Source organism: Poeciliopsis prolifica, unplaced genomic scaffold (genome assembly GCF_027474105.1).
Source record: "Poeciliopsis prolifica strain line A6 unplaced genomic scaffold, Auburn_PproV2 SCAFFOLD036, whole genome shotgun sequence".
Taxonomy (NCBI): Eukaryota; Metazoa; Chordata; class Actinopteri; order Cyprinodontiformes; family Poeciliidae; genus Poeciliopsis; species Poeciliopsis prolifica.
Genome location: NW_026562411.1, coordinates 390,274 through 405,000, shown reverse-complemented (window position 1 = coordinate 405,000; position 14,727 = coordinate 390,274). Strand labels below are relative to the sequence as shown.

The following is a 14,727-nucleotide window of genomic DNA, read 5'->3' as shown; positions in this document are numbered from 1 at the left end:
TTTGAATATTTCCAAAGTGAATTCTGTTCTGTCATCACAAACAAGTGAAATTATTTTAGTAGAAATGTTGGTGATAGTAAACTCTACTGAATCTCATCCAGTCATCAATAACCGGTGGAGTAATTTAGAGAATCTGAGCCAGTTCTTCCTGCCGTCAAACTTTCTCAGGCTGAGTCCAAGATGGACCAGCACCGTGCAGACAGAACTCTGATGTCATGTCCTGGAGCTTTACTGTGCAACACAAACCAGAATCAACCCTGAACCCACCGCAGCATCTCAGCTAACTCATGGCCTGGACTTTGACTAGGCCACCAGGACTGGAGGATCCTCCCAGTTTGGCTCAGCGATCCCATCATGGTGTGGAAACTGGTTCTGATCCCGGAGTAGAGCAGTACAGACCAGGTCCAAACCTTTACATTTTTTATTCATTTATCATCATCACCAGAGAACAATCACAATAATCCCATCCCGACCCGACCCAGTACAGCAAAAAGAACCCGAACAAGCAAAATTACAAAACCCGTCCTAAGAGGAAAACCCACCAGAACCCAGAGGAAAGATGAGAAATTTACAAGAATCCAGGAGAATCACAGCGGAATCTGTGCAAACTACGGCTCCCCGCGAGGGACATGCAACCCGCGGAGCTGCTGAAGATCCAGAGAGAAGAACACAGCCTGCTTCTACCGGAACCGGCCAGAACCGGCAGACAGGCCAGAACCGGCCAGAACCAGCAGCCGGACCAGACCCGGGCAGAACCGGCCCAGACCAGCCAGAACCGGCCTGGACCTGCCAGAACCCAAACGGGTCCACACCAGATACATCCGAACCTCCCATTCATATCAGGATAACAGGGACTGCAGTGCCACCTCTGGAGAACCGGAGGAGGTGCAGATTATCCAATTAATCAGGACCAGAACCTGCTGGCCCAGAACCAGCAGCCGGACCAGAACCAGCAGCCGAACCAGAACCAGCATCTGGACCTCTAATTTTACTACAAAAACCAAAACGTAAATTGGCGCCTTATAATTTATCCAGAATTATCACATTTAGCAGAAGCTAAGTGTGCTAAACGTTTTCAAAGTTAGCTAAGAAGATTTAGCGAAGCTAAAAATAAAGTCGGTTCTGACCCAGGTCTTGGGTCCAGCTACTGGGACAGAACCAGCAGCTGGACCTGCCGTGTTCCAGCGTATGGAGCGCCATCAGGGCCAAAATTTAATAACACAATTTTTTTTGTTTTTTCTGAAACAAAAAAATGTTTAGCTCAGCACGTGACTCGCCTAGACATGCTAATCGTTACCTTCTCCAATGCTAACAGGAAGTAGCCACACTTGGGTGAGCTGTTGTCTTAATTTTGGCCCAAATGTCGCCCCATACGTGACCTTTTATTTTTTATTACAAATATACAAAGAGTTGGAAGAGAAGTGATAAACTGAATCTCCTTTCAGATTTGTTTGGACGTGACCTTTGACCTTGCAGCAGCAGCTTGGTTCATGTGTGCTCAGGTTTTCAGGAGCTGGCGTGTGATTGGCTGTCAGTCCTACATTAAAGCAGAGCCAGACAGCTGTGGCCTCCTGTTGCTGTCCACTGTCGCCGGGTGCTTGCTCAGTGAAGCTAACGGCTGACCGCGTTCAGATGGAACCGGCTCAGTCTGGAGATTTAAGTAGGCCAGATTTAAATCTCGCTGCTGTCCTCCAACATCATCCGTTACTTTAACTGGTCCAGTTCTAGAGCAGCAAGCCTGCGATCGTGAAACACTGCAGGTGTTTTATATGATGGAAAGCTCAAAAGGTGGAACTTACATGTTTCATTACAGTTTTATTTTTTATTGTTTTGTCTGCTGTCTAATTCCAATACATTGGTAGATAATTATATTTCACTATGTATGTTTTATTATGATTTCAGGCAGACCACATGGAGCTAATCGGCTAACAGTGGAGCTAACTTTCTATTTAGCATTTGAGCTTTTTAATGAATTAATTTTTTAAGATAATTTATCTGGCTGTTTTGGAAACATTCAGCTGAAGTTCAACATCTGTGTTGACATTTTGATTATGATAATAATTGATCAATTTTAGACATTTACATTCATGCTCTTATTTTGAAGGAGGTGACGTCAGTTCCGCTTCCTGTCATGTTTTTTTAACAAAAAAAAACATATAGGAACAAAATAAAATGGACAAAAATATAAACAAATACAATATCAATAACAGAACATTTAAATTATGTCCAAATTAACCCTAACCCTTTTAAGGGAAAATATCATTTCTATTGAATTTAGCATTTTAGCAGAAACAACGACTGCGTTAGCATTAGCGCAGCTAACGTTTTATCTAGCAGAGTCCACCACTGATTATTATTGTTATGAATATTATTTAGTCTGCTGTTTTTTGACAGAACTCTCTGCTGGACAACCAAACTGGACCTTTGGTTCTGGAACTGGACTGTAACTACTGACTCAGTTCTGATTCGCTGCTTCACTGCAGGAAATGGACTGTGGGATGATTATCAGAATAATGAAGGTTAAAGGTCAAATCGGCCGGTTTTCTGGAAAGTCTTGAAGCTGCAGTTCTGATGTCATCAACTGATGGGTGCAGATTGAGAAAGTTCTGGTTTTGGTTCTGGTTCTGCAGCAGAACCTGCAGATGAAGCTTCGCTTCTTCATCCCAGACATCCAGGGTCAGAAGGTCACAACTTGGACTGGTCCAGAAACCCAGTTTGTCAGGAGAATTGTCCCTTTAAGGGCTGAAGCTAACAGGAGGTTAACTGGAGGCTAACAGCTGATGCTAATAGTTGACACTAACAGCTAATGCTAACAGCTGATGCTAACTGGATGCTAACAGGACGTTGTTTCTTTATCAGTGCAGTGCGTTGCTCCCGTCGGTTTACGGTGTTGGTGTCAGGTGGAGCTCCATCATGGCGGTGTCGCCGTCTCCATGGAGACCATTGTGGCGGTGGTGCACGTGTTCGGTGTGGAGGGCTGCAGTCTGAAGAACCTGGAACAAACGTAGGAAGTTCTCCGTGTGCTTAGCTGGGATCGTGAGCGATCCAGAAGAAGAAGTTGATGCTAGAGGCGAGGACGCCCCCTGCCGTCCCCGCGGCGTCCCGCTGTCCTTCATGTCCACATATTTATACATTCACACAACAAAGCGCTCGTTCAGGCCGAGCAGCTCCGCAGGCTGAGTCCAGGCGGAGAACCGGCAGCTGTCACTCCTCCTCTTCCTCGTCTTCGTCGGGCAGCGGCAGCAGCTCCTCCTTCAGACACTCCCTGTAGAAACCGCTCAGCGACGCGAAGAGGTGCTGGCGGCTCGGCGCCGACAGGAAGTGACCTTCATCTGGGTAGATCTGAGGAGACGAGGAGAATGCTCCTCATCAGCCTGTTAGCTCTACATTGTTAGCAGCAGCCTGTTAGCATGTGGGGGTACCTGCATGGAGTAGTTGGCTCCCACCTTCACCAGGCTCTTGACCAGCTCAGCTGAATGCTGGAAGTGAATGTTTGCTGGAAGAAAGACAGAAAGACAGGATGTCAGCAGGTCTCAGAACCCAGACGGACTCATCAGAACCGATGTTCTCCTCAGGGTCAGGCTGCATTAGCAGGAATGACGTATTAACCCCTTCCTTCCCAGGACTCTCAGTCTCACCGTCTGCTGTGGCGTGCAGCAACAGCAGCGTCTGCTCTCGGAGCGCCTGGACGCTCTGCAGCAGGCTGGACACCTGCAGGCAGACAGGCTGGTCAGAAACACACCAATACACACACACACACACTGAAAACACTCCTCTCTGCACAGACAGATCCATGAATATTTCAGTCGTCAGAGGAATCAGCAGACAGGAAGATCTGCTGCTCTGCTGAGGTCAAAGGTTGGGAAGCTCACCTGGTATCTGCTGTCGTCCCGTACCGGCAGGCCCAGGTAGCGCTCTGAGAAGGCTGACGCTGTGAAAGGAACCACAGACGGTTAGCGGTTGCTAACTGGACAGGAAACAGAAAATGTTTCAGAAAAACTTGAGCTGATTGTCTGAGTTCAGTTCCAGTGATTATTATTCTCCCCTGATGTTTATGATAGTGGCCAACAGCTGCTAACGCTCTGCTAACATGCAGATAATGCACTGCTAACATGCAGCTAACGCTCTGCTAACATGCAGCTAACGCTCTGCAAACATGCATATAATGCACTGCTAACATGCAGCTAACGTTCTGCTAACATGCAGCTAACGTTCTGCTAACATGCAGCTAACGTTCTGCTAACATGCAGCTAACGCACTGCTAACATGCAGCTAACGCACTGCTAACATGCAGATAATGCACTGCTAACATGCAGCTAACGCACTGCTAACATGCAGCTAAAACACTGTTAACATGCATCTAACGCTCTGCTAACATGCAGCTACCGCACTGCTAACATGCAGCTAACACACTGCTAACATGCAGCTAACACACTGTTAACATGCAGCTACCGCACTGCTAACATGCAGCTAACACACTGCTAACATGCAACTAACACACCGTTAACATGCAGTTAACACACTGCTAACATGCACCTAACGCACTGCTAACATGCAGCTAACACACTGTTAACATGCAGCTAACACGCTGCTAACATGCACCTAACGCACTGCTAACATGCAGCTAACACACTGTTAACATGCAGCTAACACACTGTTAACATGCAGTTAACACACTGCTAACATGCAGCTAACATACTGTTAACATGCAGCTAACACACTGTTAACATGCAGCTAACACGCTGTTAACATGCACCTAACGCACTGCTAACATGCAGCTAACACACTGTTAACATGCAGCTAACGCTCTGCTAACATGCAGCTACCGCACTGCTAACATGCAGCTAACACACTGTTAACATGCAGCTAACGCTCTGCTAACATGCAGCTACCGCACTGCTAACATGCAGCTAACACACTGATAACATGCAGCTAACACACTGTTAACATGCAGTTAACACACTGCTAACATGCAGCTAACATACTGTTAACATGCAGCTAACACACTGTTAACATGCAGCTAACACGCTGCTAACATGCACCTAACGCACTGCTAACATGCAGCTAACACACTGTTAACATGCAGCTAACACACTGCTAACATGCAGCTACCGCACTGCTAACATGCAGCTAACACACTGCTAACATGCAGCTAACACACTGCTAACATGCAGCTACCGCACTGCTAACATGCAGCTAACACACTGCTAACATGCAGCTAACACACTGCTAACATGCAGCTACCGCACTGCTAACATGCAGCTAACACACTGTTAACATGCAGCTAATGCTCTGTTAACATGCAGCTAATGTAACATAGTTGAAATGGTTCAGTTTAAATTCTGCTAGTATGGGTTTCATGGTTGTCCTGTGATGAGTGTTTTTTTTGGCGCCCCCTACTGGTTGCCTATAAAAGGAGGAAGAACTGCAGATTCCACACAGTCTGTCAGGAACTCTACTGTGGTAGGTCATCAAGTCCAGTTCCTTTCTGAACAGTAGTGGTGGTTGTGTTCTGAGACTAACGTGGAGTTTTGTTGCAGTACCCAATGTGGACCAGTAGGGGGGCTCACTGTGTTTTTGTTATTGTTGACACTCATTACAGAAATTTACCCAACTGGTCTCCGCTGTGTGCTGTATATTGGGGAGGAAGTCACACTAACACACTGCTAACATCCAGCTAACATGCAGCTAACACGCAGCTATTGCACTGCTAAAATGCAGCTAAAGCTCTGCTAACATTTAGCTAATGCACTACTAGCGCAAAGCTAACATATGAATAATGCAAACTCCTAAACACAAAGAAAGAGAAAAAAATTATTTCATAGGTTTTATTGTCCTCAAAATTTAACCCAATTAATGTAATATTTGGTACCATACCGTGTTAAAAACAGTAAAATATTGTTAGTGGGGAAGCTGACGTTTCGCTCTGAAAGCTGCTGACTCACCGTAGAGCCTCCAGTCGGTAACAGGCGACATGGCGGCGGCGCATTTCACCAGGCTATCTGTTGACTTCAGCATCATCAGCGCCAGGTAGCCGCCGTAGCCCTGAAGACGACAAACTGGTGAGGCTGAGAGGAAGTGATGTCAGCATCTACTGCTTCCTGTCTGCTCACCTGTCCAAACACGGCGATGCGCGAACGATCAATGTAGGAGAACTTCATCATGTACCTGCAGGAAAAACATGGCCGACTTCCTGAACATCCAAACTATTTGCCACTACAAGCTGCAGGACACTAAACGTTTACTTTTTCCTTCATTTGACTTTCAATTTCCAGCAGTTTTAATAAACTCAAGAAGACAATCAAACTATTGTAAGTGATTCAAATGTGACATGTAAGAAGGAACTGATGATTTTAACCAGTAAAGGTTAATGAAAGCCTGCAGACATAGTTGGGTTTTGGCGGCGCAGCAGCAGCACTCACTCCAGCGCCGCGATCTGGTCCTGGACGTCCACCGTGCCCAGCTTCTGGTGCACCTCATGCAGGATCCGCTGGCCCTGGAAGCCGCTGCCCCGGCCGTCCAGCCGGGCCACGATGACGCCGTCCGAGCTGACCAGCACCGAGTCCCAGCCCAGGGAGAAGCGCTCGCTCACCGTCTGGCCACCGGGGGCGCTGTCACTGCACACAGCACGTCAGGGTCAACCTTGGGGTCAACCAAACTAATCATCTGATTGGTTAGCCAGAGCTTCAGAATTAAACCTTGAAACTGTGAAGTACCTAAATTGTTTGTAAAATGAATTCATGACTCAGCATCAGAGAAAAGCAGTGATGCTGCATCCTGATTGGTCGGTACTCACATGACCAGCAGCAGGCCGTACTGACGCAACGGAGAGAAATCTGGAGGGAAACAGATCTGCAGAGGGAAATCTGGGAACACAAAGGAAGCATCAGACTGGACTGCTGCTAGCACCCTGCTGCTAGCTGCTGAAGCTAGCTTCTAGCAGCTAGCATTTTGCAGCTAGCTTCCTGTTGCTGGCTTTCTGCAGTAACAAAGAGCTCTGTCCTCACCAAAAGGCTCGACCCGGATGGTGTGGTACTCCTTCTTCTGGATCCGTTTGTACTTCAAAACCGCCTTCAGCACTGAGTTGTTCTCCAGGATATAGTAATCTAAGGAGAAATGCAACAGCTTAGATTGAAGGTAATCTGGTGGAGAACAGAAACAAAAAATATTCATGCATTTACTTCTGTCTTAAAGGGACAGAGCATATTGATCACATGCCAAAGTTCGCTTGACGGTCAAAGGAAGAAAAGTAAAACCACGTGGCGAACATAAGGGCGGCTAGCAGAGCGTTAGCTTACTGGAGTTATTGAGGCTGTGGAGGATCACAGTGGGAGCTTCAGGACCTGCAGGACAAAAACACCAGCAGGTTGACAAACGCTGGCTGCTGATTGGCTGACAGGAGCACAAACAAAATACTGTTCATGATGAACATCACAGCTGCCTGCCTGACCAGAACCAGAACCAGGACCGGTTCTTAACAACATGAGGGAGAACTTTGGACCACAGTGTCTGTCCAGATCACAGCGGATCGGTTCTGATGGGAAACCGTGATGGACCGGGTCGAACAGTGACCCAGAGAGGATCTGCTGCAGGACCAGCTGTCTGTTCTGTTTGTGTACTGGAACCAGAACCAGAACCACAGCTCTATCAGTTTGGGCCAACCAACCCATCAGAACCCAGTCTGTGGCTCTAAGTGGACCTCGCTCCACTAGAACCGCTCCTGAAGTGGGCCTACCTTGGCAGTGCAGCAGCAGATTCTGGTTGGACGGACTGAGGTCGGCGCTGAAGTACAGGCAGTTGGTTCTGTGAAGGTCACAGGTCAGGCATCGCCGTGGAAACAGACCCACCGTTTTAACGCTGAGCAGAGTAATGAGAGCAAAACAATCAGCCGATCCAAACTGAACCGGGACAACAGAACCGCTTCGGGAAATGATTAGGGCCCACCTGTAGAGCTGCCGTTGCCGGGGCGACCCTTCAGTACTCAGGAAGTAACTGTAAAGCGACAGGAAGCAGTCAGTCCGGTTCTGATTAACTGGGTCAGAACCAACCTTACGGTACTCACAGGTTCTGGTTGGGCTCATCGTAGGCCAGGATCTGGGTCACCTCCCAGTTCCCAGAGGTCAGGTGTCGGACCTCGTTCTGATCCGCCCTGAGCTGGAGCGGACACAGCAGCGGTTGGGGTTACCATGGCAACCGGTGGGCGTGTCAGTGCGTGGTGGGCGGAGCCTGACCTGCGTGGTGAACATGGCGATGTGGTGGAACTCGCCCCGTCCGCCCTGCTTCACCGGGACGGTCAGAAAGAACCGGGACCCGTTCCTGGAGAACACGGGCTGCTGGTTCTGGAGGGACGAGATGGGACCGGCTGTGGGTCAGAACCGGCTGTGGGTCAGAACCGGCTGTGGGTCAGAACCGGCTGTGGGTCAGAACCGGCTGTGGGTCAGAACCGGCTTTTAGCTTAGCGCTTTAGCTAACTCTGCAAACCTTTAGCGCATTAGCTTATGTGGGTTCTAAAGAGTTACGTTTCTTGACTGTTTTGCAGAGTCTGATGTCTGTTGAAGTTTGTCGACAGTTAATAATTCGTTAAGCCATTTATATTCATGCTCTTATTTTGAAAGGGTGAATTTTGATCAAACTTCTGAAGAAAGAAAGACAGGAGGAAAATGTGAAAATGTCTTCATCTCCCGGTTCAGAGTGAACCAACCAGGCTAACCAGGCTAGCGTTGATGCTACGCATGGCTGTAGTGAACAGGAAGTAGAAGCTGCTAGCTAGCATGCAGCAGACAGTCCTGCCCAGACCCACCAGTGGATGGCAGTGTTCGCTACATCTGGATTAAGTTTCCATCTTGTCTTGCGATGCCTGTTGTCTTGAAATTACTTTTTTGTCGTATGATACGACAAAACATGTTTTTTGTAATGTTCAATGACAATAAATGCTATTCTATTCTATTCTATGACTTTATGCATCTAATTAATTTTTTCTTAGTCTTGTATTTCAGCGTTAGCTAATGTTTTTGACTTGTGCTTGGGGTTAGCGCAGCTGCCCCCTAGTGTTGGTTCTCTGAAGGTGAGCTTATTGGAAGGCGTTGGTTGTAATTTTCATTGCTACCACCAGGGGGCAGGCTTCTGTGCTTGCAGCCAGTCGACCCGTTTCCTCCACAGAGGCTTACAGAGGAAGTTATGACTTCATGCTTCAGTTTCTACTATAAGGATGAATGATTCTCAGAAATAACAGAAAACTGACTCAGCTTTTTAAATGATGATGATGATGAAGGTTTACCTGCCTAGACAGCCACAGCTCCGAGCTTTCTTCATGTCTCTGCAACACAAAGCGCACAAGGTTAGCCCCTTCACAATAAAAGCCTCTCCTATTGGGTTGTTTTATCAGTGTAGTCAAAGGCTGTCTCTTTGACCAGAACCGGGTCGGTCCAACCAGAACCGCCTGCCCCAGATAGGTAGCTCTGCTGCTAATTTTATTGCTACATTCAGCAACTTTTCAGACAATAGAGAGAGTTTGTCCCAAAGCAGCTAACCTGAACATCTGGACTCTGGTTCTGATCAGGTGCCCTCTGAAGGCTTCAGCACATTTATTTGGAGGTGTCAGAGTACTGGGGCGTGCTACATTGTTAAACCAAGACTCATCAGCTCTGCAGGAGTCTGTGCTGGTTCTGGTCAGATACGGGCGGACCTGGAGGTTTGTCTACAGCGTGAGGGGGGGACGCACCGTGACGCAGGCGCCGGTGGTGGTGTCACACACCGTCAGGATGGAGACGTTCTGGGCCCGGTTCAGCCAGCGCACCGCCGTCCGGGTCTTACTGATCCACTTCACCATGCTCACATAATGCTCCCTAGGAGAACACCACCATTACCATCTGTTGATGATCAGCGGCCTAGTTAAAGTCTCTGCTCTGAGGACAATCGGCATGAGAAAGCAGTGATTTTCTGCTGCCGCCCCCTGCTGGTCAGGAGGAGGGAGATTTAATCTGATGTGAATAATGAAGTTAGCTCACTGTGCTAACTAGCATCAGGCAAATGACAGTGAAATGTGAAGTGATTATATTTTTAAATGCTTTTGTTGTGAATTGTTGATATATAAATAAACCAAACTGAGTCTAAAAGTATAAATAGAAAAACGCTGCAGCCTCAGAAATAGAAGCTAACGGAAAAACTCATGGTAAAAACCCAAAGGAAGTCCTCCAGACCACCAGGGGCAGTATGGAGTCTGTTCTATAGTATTATAAAAGACGTGGAGCATTATGTAGCTCTTCTTTCTCCCAGACCACTGGCTCCCCCTACTGGTCTGGAGGTTTAGTGGAGAGGTTGAAGCGTTTTTCTATTGGATTTTGTGTTTGTGTGTTTTACGGGTTGTGTGTTTTACAGGTTGTGTGTTTTACAGGTTGTGTGTTTTGCAGGTTGTGTGTTTTACAGGTTGTGTGTTTTGCAGGTTGTGTGTTTTACGGGTTGTGTGTTTTACGGGTTGTGTGTTTTACAGGTTGTGTGTTTTACAGGTTGTGTGTTTTGCAGGTTGTGTGTTTTACAGGTTGTGTGTTTTACAGGTTGTGTGTTTTACAGGTTGTGTGTTTTACAGGTTGTGTGTTTTGCAGGTTGTGTGTTTTACAGGTTGTGTTTTACGGTTGTGTGTTTTACAGGTTGTGTGTTTTGCAGGTTGTGTGTTTTACAGGTTGTGTGTTTTACAGGTTGTGTGTTTTGCAGGTTGTGTGTTTTACGGGTTGTGTGTTTTACGGGTTGTGTGTTTTGCAGGTTGTGTGTTTTACAGGTTGTGTGTTTTGCAGGTTGTGTGTTTTACGGGTTGTGTGTTTTGCAGGTTGTGTGTTTTACAGGTTGTGTGTTTTACAGGTTGTGTGTTTTACGGGTTGTGTGTTTTGCAGGTTGTGTGTTTTACGGGTTGTGTGTTTTACAGGTTGTGTGTTTTGCAGGTTGTGTGTTTTACGGGTTGTGTGTTTTGCAGGTTGTGTGTTTTACGGGTTGTGTGTTTTACGGGTTGTGTGTTTTACAGGTTGTGTGTTTTACAGGTTGTGTTTTGCAACCTGCAACCAACTTCCTGTTGGCCCGCTAGCTCCATCAGCCTGAGGAGGACGGTGGACCAGATGGAGACGCTGCCACTAAGTTTGCTGACTTTGTGTCTCGCCTGATGCTGGCAGCTGTTGCCATGATGAGGGTTGGGGTTAGGGTTAAGGTAGGGTTAGGGTTAAGGTTGGGGTTAGGTTGGGGTTACGCGCCGGCGGCTCTGCTCACCGCAGTCTTAGTGCCTCCGGAGGCATCAGCTCCAGCGTGTGGGTCGGCCCGTAGATGTTGACCACGAACAGCCTGACGGTCGGGTTGGGCTGGCCCGCCTGCACAGCCAATCAGAAACACCGCTGATCACACACAGGAAGTCCAACACATTCACCTCCATGACATGACGCAGCACAAGTCAAACATCACCCTCTTTTTATGGCGTCATTTTTGGCCAAAGTCATAAATTGTTCATAAAGAGGCCAAATGATTTAAACACATAAAAGTGTCCAGATCAGCAACATTCACTCGATTTCCTTCTTGTTTATTTCTAATGAGACGGAGTGAAGTCGCTCCATGGAAACAACACAAACACAAGACCTGAACAAACTTCCTCCAAACAACCCAAGAATCATGAGGGAAACATTTTGATCTAAATATCTGGTTACAAAATCAGAAAGAGTAAAAAGCTATTTGGAGCAAAAGTTCACCACCTTCCATCTGCGTCTTTAACCCGAGATGGTTTACAGATGACCTCTGACCCCTTCCAGGTTGACGAGCAGCAGGTCATTACTGACAGTTTTTGTTAAATAAATGCTGACTCAGCGTAACGTGATGAGTTTTTGCTCCTCATTGTAAGAGCTGGTGATGATCTGTTTGTTTGAAATCATTCTGAGAACTGAAGCCGGTGTGTTTATTGTCCCAGACGGTGTGTGTGTGTGGAAGCGGTACCTTGGGGTAGGGGTACTGCTTCTGTTTGGGGTATGTGGCGCCGGTGAAGCGCGGCAGGACCATGCTGGGGACCAGAGAGTCGTTGAGCACCAGGAAGGCCAGCCGCTCCCCGTCTGGAGACCACCAGTGGGCCACATGGCTCTGCAGGATCTCCTCTGTTCCCACACAAACTGCCAGTTATTATTTACAACCAGGACGCCATGTTCACCTTTAGCTCAGCGCTATCGCTAACGATATTTACCTTTGGTCTGCCTGTATGGAGGACTGATCCTGGTAAAACTGCTAAATAAATGGCTACATGAAGGGCAGAATGTGACTGGATCCTTATTTGATTATTCAGTAGGATATGAATTATTGTTTATCATTTGAAAGTGTTATTTTAACAGAGTCACTTGTTCAATTTTTCATTTTATTTCCAATCTTATAGGTTTAATTTGTTTCCTTTTGTCTTTTTTCATATTGTGTATTTTCTCTATTTTTCCTGTTTATGTTTTCAAATTATGTTATCATTTCATATGTAATTTACACTGACTTTTTTAATCATACATTTTCTTATTTGTTTATTTACAGATTTATTTTTTATTTTCCTTTTTACTCTTTAGAAGAGGTAAAGTAGAAAAGTACATATATCAATGTTGGGAGTATTTGTCCTCCATATGCGTGTAGTTTTAAGTGATTAACATTTATGCTGTTAAAATATTCCATGTCCTTTTATTATTGCCATGGATAAAAACTGAGGTAGCTGCTAATTGAAAACGGTTCAGCGCCAGAATCACGATGGGAATCTAATTATACTAAAGAAAATAATTAACACTGAAACCGTTACAGCTGCAGCTCTCATTTTGAGGTTGAAAGTAAAAACACAGATGAATTTTTTCCCAGCCAGAGGGAAGAAATCTGCACTGAAACAATGAATATTTCATAACCTCATGCTGAAATATTGCAGCAGCTGAATCATTCGCTGCACTTAACACAAGCCATTGTAACCTAGAACAGATCCCGACATTTCATACATAAATATTTATTTATATATTTTATTGAATAATATCATTGTCTAGTGACGCCACTGCTAGCTAACAAGTTAGCCGGTAAGCTAGCAGGCCAACTAGCATGCTAGCCACAAAGCTAAGCACAGTCTACATAAAGCTGGTTCATAAAATAGCAATAAAACTTTATGGTCCATGCACTCAGAGGACATTTCCAAAAATAAAACAAGTTATTTTCTTCATGGAGAAGATTAAACTGAGAACAGGATTCATCCAAGCGCCTGGCGGGAAGCAGCGCCACCTTGTGTCACACCTTATTTTATCAATGTGACGCCCGTGTTGAAGACTTCTGATCTACAACATGGAACTGGCGTAGAAAACGTCCGGTTCCGGTTCTAGACGGAGCAGGAACGGGCCGAACCTTCATAGAGCCAGTCGGCGATTCCGTTGAAGATGACTCCTTCCTTTCCTGAAGACGTTAGCCGCAGAGAGTTGCTCTTCACATGAGATCTGTAGTAGATGTTGTTTTCAAATATGTAGATCTGCACACATGTAGCACAGGGCCAACAATAAGATCCTAGGACAGCTCAACACTTTATCTGTGGAGCATCCACCATGATTTACAATCACATCTGACCACATACAGGCAGGAAGGAAACAACAGCAGACCTTCAACATCGATCCCTTCCTGCATCAGCGGATATTCTGGTTCAGGTTTATTTCAATGTTTCAGGAAAAAACCGTGTTTGGACCTCACCAGCTGCTGTCCGGAGACGCCCCACGAAGCGTACTGCAGCACCGAGTTCACCACCTCCGGAGGGTCCAGCTCCCACACCTCCCTGAAACACACAGCCGGAGGTCAGCCGGAGGTCAGCTAGGGGCTGACCTCTAGGCAGACTGGAGTAAGTTAGAATTAGCTCCGGAGGTTTCCATCAGCTCTCCAAGCGCTCTGGAACATTTTCTGGAATTCTTTCAATGTTTTTAACTCAGTTTGTGTCGCTGCCCCCAAATTGCTGCCCCCGTCAGCTCAACATGCTCTGTGTTTCTATTCATCAAAAAACTGATTCAGTCGAAATGTGAACATAAATTCTACCAATTTTATTTTTTGATTAAAAGTTTTAGCGCTAATGTGTGAACAAGTTTATTATTTTGATTTTATTTCCTTTGTAATGGAAACACACTGTTATGAAATTACATTTTGGACGTGAGCAGAACAAAGACAAAGATTTAAACAGAAACAGATTTATGATCTGATCCTCCTCCTCCATCTCTGGAGATAAAATACCGTTTTCTTTGTGTCAAACTCGTTTATTTTGGGGGTTTCCTTTAATTTTGGTTAAAGAAACAGAAATTAAGTTTTGTCTGTGATCAGCAGGGGGAACCAGTCGGACCAGGAAACATTTTCAGGTCCGTTTCTGGTCCGGCCATCGTTCTTGTTGTTAGCTAGCAGGCCAACTGCTGCTGTAGCTCAGCCGCTCCAAGACTCCTCTTGCTGTCACAGACATCCTGGATCCATCTAACCAGGATCCATCTAACTCCGCTCTCCGCTCCGCCTCTAGCGGAGGCGAGAGCGTTGTTGCACAAGCTGCATTTCCCTGCAGCTTGTGGTCCAGCTGCTCACCGTGTGTGGATGTTGTAGATGCTGTAGGACGCCATGAAGGAGTGGCGGTAAACCTGCAGACAGAGCAGAGAAGGACGACATCAGCAGGAAATACTCAGGTGGAGCAGCCGCTTTCTGATTCAGGCTGGAACATCTCAGCTGCATGCTGCCAGTTGA

At 46.4% G+C, this 14,727-nt stretch overlaps 1 protein-coding gene across 1 annotated transcript in view; it reads right to left on the bottom strand.

The window, feature by feature from the left end:
- The window catches only part of LOC129374597 (inactive dipeptidyl peptidase 10-like), a 34,275-nt gene that overhangs the window by 895 nt on the left and 18,653 nt on the right, over positions 1-14,727 (bottom strand). Inside the window, exons 6-26 of the mRNA XM_055053109.1 lie at positions 14,572-14,624; positions 13,708-13,789; positions 13,372-13,492; positions 11,965-12,119; positions 11,254-11,351; positions 9,722-9,845; positions 9,278-9,316; positions 8,232-8,339; positions 8,063-8,154; positions 7,945-7,992; positions 7,736-7,857; positions 7,299-7,343; positions 7,008-7,106; positions 6,797-6,866; positions 6,423-6,617; positions 6,114-6,168; positions 5,946-6,045; positions 3,873-3,931; positions 3,639-3,711; positions 3,423-3,496; positions 1-3,342 (exon numbers count right to left, since the gene is read on the bottom strand). The exon at positions 1-3,342 is cut by the window's left edge and continues 895 nt beyond it. Of these exons, the coding sequence (XP_054909084.1) occupies positions 3,205-3,342; positions 3,423-3,496; positions 3,639-3,711; positions 3,873-3,931; positions 5,946-6,045; positions 6,114-6,168; positions 6,423-6,617; positions 6,797-6,866; positions 7,008-7,106; positions 7,299-7,343; positions 7,736-7,857; positions 7,945-7,992; positions 8,063-8,154; positions 8,232-8,339; positions 9,278-9,316; positions 9,722-9,845; positions 11,254-11,351; positions 11,965-12,119; positions 13,372-13,492; positions 13,708-13,789; positions 14,572-14,624 (1,950 nt within the window). The 3' untranslated portion in view covers positions 1-3,204. The remainder of the gene's footprint in view (positions 3,343-3,422; positions 3,497-3,638; positions 3,712-3,872; positions 3,932-5,945; positions 6,046-6,113; positions 6,169-6,422; positions 6,618-6,796; positions 6,867-7,007; positions 7,107-7,298; positions 7,344-7,735; positions 7,858-7,944; positions 7,993-8,062; positions 8,155-8,231; positions 8,340-9,277; positions 9,317-9,721; positions 9,846-11,253; positions 11,352-11,964; positions 12,120-13,371; positions 13,493-13,707; positions 13,790-14,571; positions 14,625-14,727) is intronic.